A 10,683-nucleotide genomic window follows, 5' to 3' on the forward strand; every position below is an offset into this window, starting at 1 on the left:
CTGTTGCATTATTTATACTACTTTAAAAATAAGATTTTTCCTTTGTTCCCTTTTCATGTTGAGATTTGTAAAACAGCAAGGGGGAAGTTTCAAGATGCAGAATTATTACATACTCTCAAGTATCAGTTCAGTTCAGTTGCTCAGTCATGTCCGACTCTTTGCGAGCCCATGAACTGCAGCATGCCAGGCCTCTCTGTCCATCCCAAGTATCAGTTTTGGTGAAATTGCACAGCCAGGCATTCAAAGTGGGAAAAACCGAAAAGAACTTACAGAAAGAGCTCCTGCTTTTATTCTTCACTCATAGTCACTCTAACAGTACGTATTGGAGAAGGCGATGGCACCCCACTGCATACTCTTGCCTAGAAAATCCCATGGACAGAGGAGCCTGGTAGGCTGCGGTCCATGGGGTCGCGAAGAGTCGGACACGACTGAGCGACTTCCCTTTCACTTTTCACTTTCATGCATTGGAGAAGGAAATGGCAACCCACTCCAGTGTTCTTGCCTGGAGAATCCCAGGGACGGGGGATCCTGGTGGGCTGCCGTCTCTGGGGTCGCACAGAGTCGGGCACGACTGAAGCGACTCAGCAGCAGCAGCAGCAGCAGCAGTACGAATAGGGGGAAACTGGCCAGCGTACACTTCAGTGTTGCATAATGCGTAAGAAACCCTTTATTCACACAAATGGGCATTCTCATGCTGTGCGAGCAGTTACGAGACTTGACCCAGCCTGGTGGGGCTGTCACTTGCCAGGGGAGTCTTGGGGCTGAATTCACTGGACACCTGAGCCGGGGACCTGGGCGATGTTGCTTGGAACTGATTCTATTTCCGCTCACCCCGAGGGCCCCTCCTCACCACCAGCACCGCCACTCCCACGCCCCATAACCTGAGAGGCTGGAGTGTACAGATGAGACTCAAAGAGGCTGGTTTGGCCTCTGAGAGGTGATGCATCGGCATCTCAGTCATTCACACCTTAGTAAGAAACAGGTCATCTTGACAGAGAGGACAGGCCCTTGACAGAGACCTGAGTTTGCTGGGAACTCCGGGGCGCTGATCCCCAGGAGGGCGCTGCGGGCACGCGGCTCCCGCCGGAGGCACCGCCCCGCTCCGGCTCCCGGAGGTGAGTCAGGGGGCAGGGCGTCCCGCCCGCGCCGCCCGCGCCGCCCCCTCCCGCCGCTATAAGGGCCGCGCCCGCCTGTCCCAGACCCCGCCCCGCCCAGGCAGCCGAGCAGCGGGTAAGGCCCGGCAGGGAGCTGGGGGCAGGGAGCTGGGCGGGCGGGACGGGCTCGGGTCGCCCGCGCCGCGCGGGGCCGTGCGCCCCTCGGAATCCCCGTGTCCGGCGGCCACCCCGGCCCCTGCCCCGCACCCCGCGGGCCCCCATGTCGGGCGGTCACCCCGGCCCGCCGTGCGCCCCGCGGAAACTCCTTGTCCGGTGGCCACCCAGCCCCTTGGCCCGCGCCCCGCGGAGTCTCCCGGGCGGTCACCCCGGCCCGCCGTGCGCCCGCCCCGGGTCCCTCCGTCGCTAGGCCGGCCTGAGGCGGAACCCAGCCCTTCTCCCCCTCCTCCGGAGCTGCCTGCGCGGTCTGGCCCAGGCCCAGCCGCTCCTCCTTCCTCTTTTCTGCGGCTGGAGGCTCGGGAGGCGATTTCTCAGCGACAGTAATAATTCAGCTGTGACTCGCATGATCGATCCCCTTCCTCCCCCGAGTGTGGGGCTGAGCGGGAGGCCGCGCGGGGCCGGCGGCCGGCTGATGGGCCAGGGCCAGCTGCTGCACCTGCAGACCCCGCTGCCCACGGGAGGGACAGGGTTTCCGGTCACCGTCTCCCTGTCCAGCCGCTCGACCTGCCTCGGGGCCTATGTTGGGTTTCCGAGCTCTCATATCCTGCGAGAATGGGGACAAGACCTCTCCAGACATCGGACAGTGGCCCCCAAAACGAGGGTCATCCTGCCTCCTTGCTGGAAGCTGCTTCATTGCTTGGCAGGTCGCTCCGAGTTTCTATGGGAGACTTGGACCCCTTGTCAGTGCTGGGTCCCTGGCCAACCTCCCTGGGCCACACATCTATGCGCGCGGGTTCTGGCCCTCCTAGAAAGAGCGGGAGAAAGTAGAAGTTCCAGCGAACGTCAGGGGGGTGGCCCAAGCTGAGAGGAGGCCGGGGTGGCCTTGCTGATTTGCTCGTGCGGCCGAGGGCGGCTCAGGCTCTGCTCTGCGTTGCAGCCTCACCATGGAGCAGCTGAGCGCAGCGAACACCCGCTTCGCCGTGGACCTGTTCCGCACCCTGGCCGAGCACAATCCTGCCGGAAACATCTTCCTCTCCCCTTTCAGCATCTCGTCAGCGCTGGCCATGGTCTTTCTGGGGGCCAGAGGCGACACCGCGGCACAGCTTTCCAAGGTCAGCAGAAACTAGCCAGAATTGTCTGCTTTCCCGGCTGAACCCTGCCCAGCCTGGACCAAAGGCTGTGCCTTTGAGCTCTTGCAGTGCATCTGTGGGCTTCCCCAGATGGCTCAGCGGTCAAGAGTCCGCCTGGAACGCAGGAGACTCAGGCAGACTCGGTTTCAGTCCCTGGGCCTGGACGGTCCCCCTGGAGGAGGGCATGGGAACCCACTCCAGTATCCTTGCCTGGAGAATCCCATGGACAGAGGAGCCTGGGGGGGCTTCAGGCCAGGGGGTCGCAAAGAGTCGGACACGACTGAAGCGACTTAGCAGGCACGCGCGCACAGTGCGTTTGTAGAACTGCGTCTCAGTGCTCAGTGCTGTGTGTCATGTTATACGTTACACTTCAGGAGGCCAGACTTTCAGAAAAAGCCCCAGGGAAAATCCGCTTGGATGCAGGCTGTCAATTCATGAGCCAGTCTCCACTGAGCAGCTGCGACGGGGTGGCTCTACTGGTAAGGAACCCGCCTGCAGGAGGTGTGAGAGCCTCAGATTCAGCCCTTGCGTCAGGAAGATCCCCTGGAGGAGGAAACGGCAGCTCACTCCAGTATTCTTGCCTGCAGCCCATAGAGTCGCAGAGAGTCAGACAGGACTGAAGCAACCTCGCATGCATGCATGCATGAGACAGTGCTTTTTGTTGGGCTGAGCAAGTGTGAAGTGTGGCGTGTCAGTCACTCAGTCGTGTCTGACTCTTTCTGACCCCATGGGCTGTAGCCCACCAGGCTCCTCTGTCCATGGGGATTCTCCAGGCAAGAATACTGGAGTGGGTTGCCATTTCCTCCTCCAGGAGATCTTCCCGACCCAGGGATCGAATCCAGGTCTCCTGCATTGCAGGCAGATTCTTTACCAGCTGAGCTACTGGGGAAGCCCAGTGGAGTCTCCCACATTTGGGGAAATCACAGGGGTCAGCACGTCCGGAGTGCAATGGATCAGCCTTGCCCTGGGAAACCCGCCTTTGTGACCAGTGTCTCTCCCGGGCTGAGGACAGAGCGGTGAGAAGACTGGCCGCCCCTGCCGCCTGCTGCTTCTGCCCCAGCATCGCCCCGCTGGCTCTCACAGGCACCTCCTCCCCCAGGACTGGCTGCTTTCCCTGTGATGCCGGCTCCTCCCTCCTGCAGCGCCCGCGGGGTTTCTTTCCTTGTGAGCATGATGGCGCCTAGTGGAGAGGTCCAGGGGCCACCACAGCGCCCTGTGCTCCTGGGCCTGGCCCAGGCGTGTCCTGTGTGAGCAGCAGGGCCCTTCAGGGAGACGGGGAGGCGATGCGGAGACTCCGCCTGTCCTTGGGGGGTGTGGAGGGCACCCGTGTGCTGGGCCCGCTTTATTCTCAGTGGGGAACTCTGGCTTTCCTTGAAAGGAAGGGCGTCCGCGAGGGTCTTTCTAGGGTCCGACTCACAGGTCACGCTGCACCTGGAGCCAGGGAAGGTCCAGCCTGGATTCCAGTTCAGCAGCCTGTTGCAGCTGCACACCTTCTGTTTGCACTTGATGGAAAACCGACGTTTTTCATCACTGTAGATACAGAAGCATTTGAAAGTTTTCAAAAATCTACTTAAAAAAAAAAAAAAGAAAGAAAAATCCCCTGGTAGTAGTAACTGTTAGTTGCCCCTGCAAGGTAATCTGAGCTTCTGTTTTGAGGTATTCCAGGAACTTTATAACCTCAGTGAAGAGCAGTCCTAAGTTCTTCCCCCCTTTTCCACTGAAGAGATGGGTCACAGCGCCCACACACACACTCCACATGTCAGGCAGAGACTGGCCTTTGTACACGGTAGAGCTTTGTTCTTTGTGCCCTAAAAGAAGGAACCAGCCCAGGCCTCATAAAACCATAAAGTGACTCTTGGTGTAACTGATATGTGGAGAATTAAACTTTAGCCCAATGTTAAGTTTAATGAAATTGTTTTTAAGCAAGTGGGTGACTGACGCTGGCAAGGCAGTTGAAAAACCTCTCAGTCTCGACTACCTTTGTGTTCTCACATAGCTGATGATTCTTTTACCCACTGTTTATTTCTGAGAACTTTCAGGAAAATTCTATTTGTACAAATAGACTTATGAACATACCATTTGTGATCGGGGGAAGCAGACTTGAAGAAAGGTTTAGTTTACTAACCACTCATGTTTGTGCAGCTGTAATTATATCAAAAATGATGCAAAAGGGCAGCTTTCAATATACTTACTATGTTTCACGAAGCTAATACATTTTGGATTTGCTGATCAATAATTAGTACTAAAACATATTAATTTGATGGAAGCAAATTCCAAGGAACCGGCTTATAATTTCAAAATCCATGGTTATAGAAATAATATTTCCTTTATTTTAGGTTCTCCATTTCGAAGGAGTTGAGATTCATTCAGGATTTCAGAGTCTGAATGCTGATATCAACAAGCATGGTGCTCCCTACACTCTGAAACTCGCCAACAGGTTATTCGGAGAGAAAAGCTACAATTTCCTCCCTGTGAGTGCTTTGCTCTTCGTGTTCTCAAACTCGAAAGACAATGCAGATTTTTCGCCCAGCACAATCGAGTCACACAAACCAGTTTTAATTTTTATGAACATTCAGAAAAATAATCCAGAATGAAAACATAACCAACAGTGTTCGCCTTGGCGGATGTGGTTTCGTTTCCTCATCTCCACAGTGAAAAGATCAACCCCGGCTGCTCTACTGAAGATCAAGGGTGAATCCTGTCATTCACTTCCAAGCACAATCAGCATTTGCTTGTTTATGAGAATGTTAGTCAGAGAATAGAAGAGAATTGGTAATTTCTGTGCAACACCAAAACCTCTGCCCTACACGCTTAAGAGAGGCTGAGACGGCCAGTTCAATGTTCTGTGCTTTTCACCAGAGTAAAACACAGTTGGAGAGCTAGAATTTGTGTTGTTACCATGAAATATGCCTTTGGGGACCATTTCTGTTGCTTTTAAGGATTTTAGAGAAGGAGCTCCTCACGACACCTCCTTTTTCTTTTCTTAAACAGGAGTTCTTAGCTTCGATGCAGAAAACGTACAGTGCTGAGCTGGCCAGCGTGGACTTTCTGCGGGCCTCCGAGGAGGCGAGGAGGAGCATAAACGAGTGGGTCAAAGGGCAGACAGGAGGTGAGCGAACCTGCCCTCCGCCCCCCTCTCCCCCTGCAGGGGGCCCTCCCCTTCCCTCGCCTCTCGGCCTGACCCTGGGGTCCACCTTCACTGCCCAGGGCCGGACAGCTTTCAAACACAGGAATCTCTCCAAGTGGAAATGTAAACATGTTTTAACTGAAGATGCTAAAAGCTTCTTCCCTGTAAGTTCCCCAAACTGCGCTTAAAAGCTGGAACTCACACTGACTGGAGAAGAAACGGACGGAGCCTCGAGATCCAGTGTCTGCAGGCCGCTGTGACCAGCAGTGCTTTTTGCCAGCACCTCGTCTAAGGGTCCGGCTGTGTCTCTGGTTCCTGTCTCTGTTGTGGTCACGGAACGGTCAAGGCACCCACAGCACACCTGTGCCTTCCACACCCACCCACAGCGGCCGTCACAGCCACACGCACCACGGGTGGGGCCGTGTGTCCGCGGAGGAGCTGTCCTACCTCTTAGACGTCTGTTACAGGCTTCCCTGTGGGAGTTAGGCGACCACTTGGATGATCTGAAGAAGCGATTTCTTTCTTAGTGACTAGAAACACTTTGGTTAAGAAATTTTTCCTTTCCTGATAAAGAATGGCCTGTCTCCACATGAGGCCCACTGATTATCATACATCCCAGAAAAGGAGATTTTTCCTGTTTTTAGCCCTTTAACCCAACAACTTGTTTCGAAGCATCGCCCCTCGGGGTAGTTTGTGTTTCCCCCGATCCGCCCTCGGGTTGAGGGCGTGAGGGCGTCTTAATTGTGGCGTGCGCACCCCGGGTGTGGTGTGTGGGCTTAGCTGGCCCGAGACTTGTGGGATCTTAGTTCCCCACCCAGGGATGGAATCTGCATCACCTGCATTGGGAAGCAGATTCCTAACCACCCAACCACCAGGGGAGTCCCTCGGAGCCGATTTACTCACAGTGGGGGCACCCCGGGGGCCTTAGCTAACTTAGTGCCATGTGACAGGACTTTGGGTAGAAGGGAGCATTTGAATTGCATTTCAGTGCTAATCAAGTGTGTTAGTCATTCAGTCGTGCCCAACTCTTCGCGACCCCATGGACTGCTGCCCACCAGGCTCCCCTGTCCATGGGATTTTCCAGGCAAGCGTACGGGAGCGGGTTGCCATTTCCTTCTCTGTGGGTCGGGAACGAGGACCCCAGTCTCCTGCATTGCAGGCAGATTCTTTACCAGCTGAGCTGTGAGGGAAGCCCAGTGCTCATCAAAGTCCGTTCAAATTTGGAATTCTGGTAGGTGGGTTTTTCAAAAGCTAAGTTTGTCTTTCTAGGGAAAATTCCGGAGCTGTTGGCCTCAGGTATGGTTGACAGCTTGACGAGGCTGGTGCTGGTGAACGCCATCTATTTCAAAGGGAGCTGGCAGGAGAAGTTCATGGTGGAGGCCACCAAGGATGCGCCTTTCAGACTGAATAAGGTGAGGGCGGATGACTGTCTAGATGACTCTGTGCTCCGAAGCCACGCGGCTAATGATGGGTACTCTGTGGTCTGATTGTTCAGAAAGAAACAAAAACGGTGAAGATGATGTATCAGAAGAATAAGTTTCCCTTCGGCTACATCAAGGACCTTAAGTGCCGGGTGCTGGAGCTGCCCTACGAGGGCAAGGACCTCAGCATGGTCATCCTGCTGCCGGACGACATCCAGGACGAGGCCACGGGGCTGAAGAAGGTGCGGCCCCGCTCCCTGCGTGGTGCACGGACGGTGTGTGTGTGCGCGCGCGCATGTGTGTGAGCATCTGTGTGTGTGTGCACATGTGTGAGCATCTGTGTGTGTGCGCGCGTGAGCACGTGTGTGAGCATCTCTCTGTGTGTGCACACGTGCACATGTGTGAGCATCTGTGTGTGTGCGCGCGTGAGCACGTGTGTGAGCATCTCTGTGTGTGTGCACGCGCGCACATGTGTGAGCATCTGTGTGTGTGTGCGTGTGCACGTGTGTGAGCATCTGTGTGTGTGTGTGTGTGTGTGTGTGTGTGTGTGTGTGTGTGTGTGGAAGAGGCAGGAGTGTGAAGAGGGTGGTTTTTCTTCCGTGTGTCTGTCCTGTTGTGGGCCTTGCCCTTCCCCTCCTAACTAAACTCCCTATTGAGCGGCTCTGATACTAGCCACCTGCAGCTACAGCATGCGTTAGAACCTGGGTGTTCCTGCTTTCAGCTGTATTTCCATGGTTGCCCATTCCTGACTGTAACATAGAAAGTCCGGGATGAGCAGCATCAGCAGGGCAGCGCGGCGAGGCTCTGTCCCGGGGAGCAGCAGTAGCAGGGCGGCCGCAGGAGCTAGGCTCACACAGCTCGCGCTGTGCGCCGGCGTCTCGGCAGGGCTCCCAGCACGTGCTACGGTTCCCCACTTCAGACGAGGAACTAGGTCTGTTTCTGGTTTGACCAGCGTTCTTCTTCTTGTTCAGTCAGTAAGTCGTGTCCGACTCTTTGCAACCCCGTGGACCGCAGCACACCACGCTTCCCTGGCCTTCACTATCTCCCGGAGTTTGCTCAAACTCATGTCTGTCGAGTTGGTGATGCCATCCAACCATCTCGTCCTCTGTCGTCCCCTTCTCCTTCCGCCCTCAATCTTCCCAGCATCAGGGTCTCTTCCAATAAGTTGGCTCTTTGCATCAGATGGCCTAAGTATTGGAGCTTCAGCTTCATGAGCTATGTCTATCAGGACAACTTCAGCTGTGTGAGGTTTACAGATAACCACAGTGACCACTGGGACTCAGATAAACAGAAGACATAGAAGAAAGCTTTAAAAATTACCCCGTGTCACTCAGCCAGTCGGGGAAGTAACACCCGTGATGGCGGGTGGTCCAGCTGGCAGAGGCTCAGTCAGTCCTGGGTGGGGGCCGGTGGTTCCTGGGCCCCGTCTCCATACGGGGACCTTGGTGCCTGGGAACACGGTTCTGTTTATTATCACCAGCAGCCAGAAAGGCGTGAAATCCCCAAGTGGAACCTGTTTTGGTGCAAACATGAAGGAAACCAGCAAGCAGTGGATAGGATGGTCTGTTCATCTGAACAACGCCTTACTGACTGACTTCCATAAAATGGTTCAGCTCTTCTTTTCACCCCTTCTATTCCAGATTGAGCAACAGCTGACTCTGGAGAAGCTGCGGGAGTGGACCCAACCCGAGAACCTGGACCTCCTTGAGGTCAGGGTCCAGCTGCCCAGGTTCAAGCTGGAGGAGAGTTATGACCTCAGCGAGCCCCTGGCCCGCCTGGGTGCACGGGATCTCTTCAGCAGCAAGGCGGACCTGTCCGGCATGTCAGGGGCCAGCGACCTCTTCATATCCAAGGTGGTCCACAAGTCTGTCGTGGACGTGAACGAGGAGGGCACGGAGGCGGCGGCTGCCACGGGGGCCATCGCCCAGTTCGCTATGCTGATGCCGGAGGAGGAGTTCGTTGCCGACCACCCCTTCATCTTCTTCATCCGGCACAAGCCCTCCTCGCACATCCTGTTTCTAGGCAGGCTTTCCTCCCCATAGAAGCTAGAGATGTTAACGCGAGGTCAAGCCTACAGCTCTTTGCCTGCCCTTTAGATGGTAACCATTCTCATCTATCTTTACCCATAAAGTACTATTTGATAATGAATCTTTAATCTCCTTTGTAAGCTCAGCTCTCTTGGCTGTTCACACCCATTAACCTGGCATGGGTATCTCTTCTTTTTTTATACTGAAAAAAATCCCGTGATTTCTCTTGAATGCATTGAGTTAGAAAAAGAAAGAAGAATCAGATGTGTAGATCCTCGACAAGGTAGCAGTCTAGGAAGTTGCTATACTTTCCTGAGAGCCGTGGGGGACAGTGGGTCACGCCGCCATCTGTTTTTAGAGATAGACTTTTGGAAGCCGCAATAGAGAGATGTCCTGATAGCTGAGGGGAGGCTTCAGCAGATACTCAGTTGAAATACAGGCGAGCGCCCCCATTGAGGGTCAGGGTTATGAGACAGGCTTGCCTTGGCGCGGTCTCTGACCCTGTGTCCAGCCCTCCGACCTGGCGGTAACCCGCACCCTCCTTGTCTGTTCTCCCTTGCTCCTCTGGATGCGCATTATGAGGGGCACAGGGAACCAAGCAGTGGGCGTCTCATCAGGAAAGAAGCCAAGAAATGACAGGACCTCGCCGCTAACTGCCTTCTCCCACGCTTTCCGGTGGAGGCTCTTGAGGTCGGTCATCTGGCACCCGTTTCTATGGTAACAGGACAGCTTCGTGCCAGGCTGTGGGGGACGACGGGTGGCAGGGTGCTATTTGATGAATGTCAACCTTTGTCAGTGTTCTTGGAATGTGCCTTGAAAGGCTGCATCTTCTCGCTCTCGTGAAGCTGGTCGGTTGATTAATAAAGTTTCCTAAGATCATGCAAACCAGACTGACCTCAGTCCTCTTCTTGTTTCTCCCTGATCTCGGGCAAGCCAAGACTGCAGAAGGGGGCTCTTGGCCTGACTTGTGCTGACATCTGGCTGACACAGAGTGACTGCACAGCACGCCCACAGAACCCCAGCAAACCTCGTGTTGGCGGGCGTTTCTCCTCCCTTCTTGAGATCCTTCCTAGCACCTGCCATACAAGTCCTCTTGGCTACAGGGACCAGGAGGAAAGCTGCAGTTGTCTGTTCCTGTTTGCCCCTCAGTCCCGCATCTACTCAGCGATTTCGAGTAGGTCGTGTGGATCGAGTGACGTGGGCCCAAGCAGCTCTGCTCAAATCCTCCCTTATTGTGTCTGGGGAACAGGCCCCTGGACTACCACCAGCTGCTGAAGTCAGAACAACTAGGAAATCCGAGAGCAGGGACTAGACTTGGCTCTGGTTTTGGCTTGCTGCCCATAGCGTAGCGAGCAGGGATGGAGCCGGCGCCCTTGTGGCGCTGGCAGTGAGAGTGTGGAGTCCCCACCCCTGGGCCTCCAGGGAAGCCCCCAGCTCCTATCTGATGTGGAGAACGTCCACCTCTCCTAATGAGGAGTGAGATAACCTGGAGACCAACTGGAAAACTGGAAAAATACATGGCAGCCCCTCGGGGGAAGGCTGACTTGATCAAGGAGAAACACTGGGCCCAAGACTCAGCAGGAACTGGGGCATCTCCCAACCCAGAAGAGATCTATGAGGCGTGACGGGGGGGGGGGGGGTTTGGGCACTGTGCTACGCTAGGGGGCCTGAGTTTGGACTCATCAAGAGTGAGGGCCCCATTCAACC

General features: G+C 55.1%; 1 protein-coding gene across 2 annotated transcripts; it reads left to right on the forward strand.

The window, feature by feature from the left end:
• The first annotated feature begins 1,204 nt into the window (after positions 1-1,204).
• Positions 1,205-9,861, forward strand: SERPINB1 (serpin family B member 1). Of its 2 annotated transcripts, XM_015102519.4 has the most exons (7): positions 1,205-1,230; positions 2,209-2,383; positions 4,738-4,872; positions 5,393-5,510; positions 6,798-6,940; positions 7,024-7,191; positions 8,590-9,861. In XM_015102519.4, exons 2-7 carry the CDS (start codon positions 2,216-2,218, stop codon positions 8,989-8,991), a joined length of 1,134 nt encoding a protein of 377 aa, XP_014958005.2. In that variant the 5' UTR covers positions 1,205-1,230; positions 2,209-2,215; the 3' UTR covers positions 8,992-9,861.
• Positions 9,862-10,683: the final 822 nt, after the last annotated feature.

Source organism: Ovis aries, chromosome 20 (assembly GCF_016772045.2).
Source record: "Ovis aries strain OAR_USU_Benz2616 breed Rambouillet chromosome 20, ARS-UI_Ramb_v3.0, whole genome shotgun sequence".
Taxonomy (NCBI): Eukaryota; Metazoa; Chordata; class Mammalia; order Artiodactyla; family Bovidae; genus Ovis; species Ovis aries.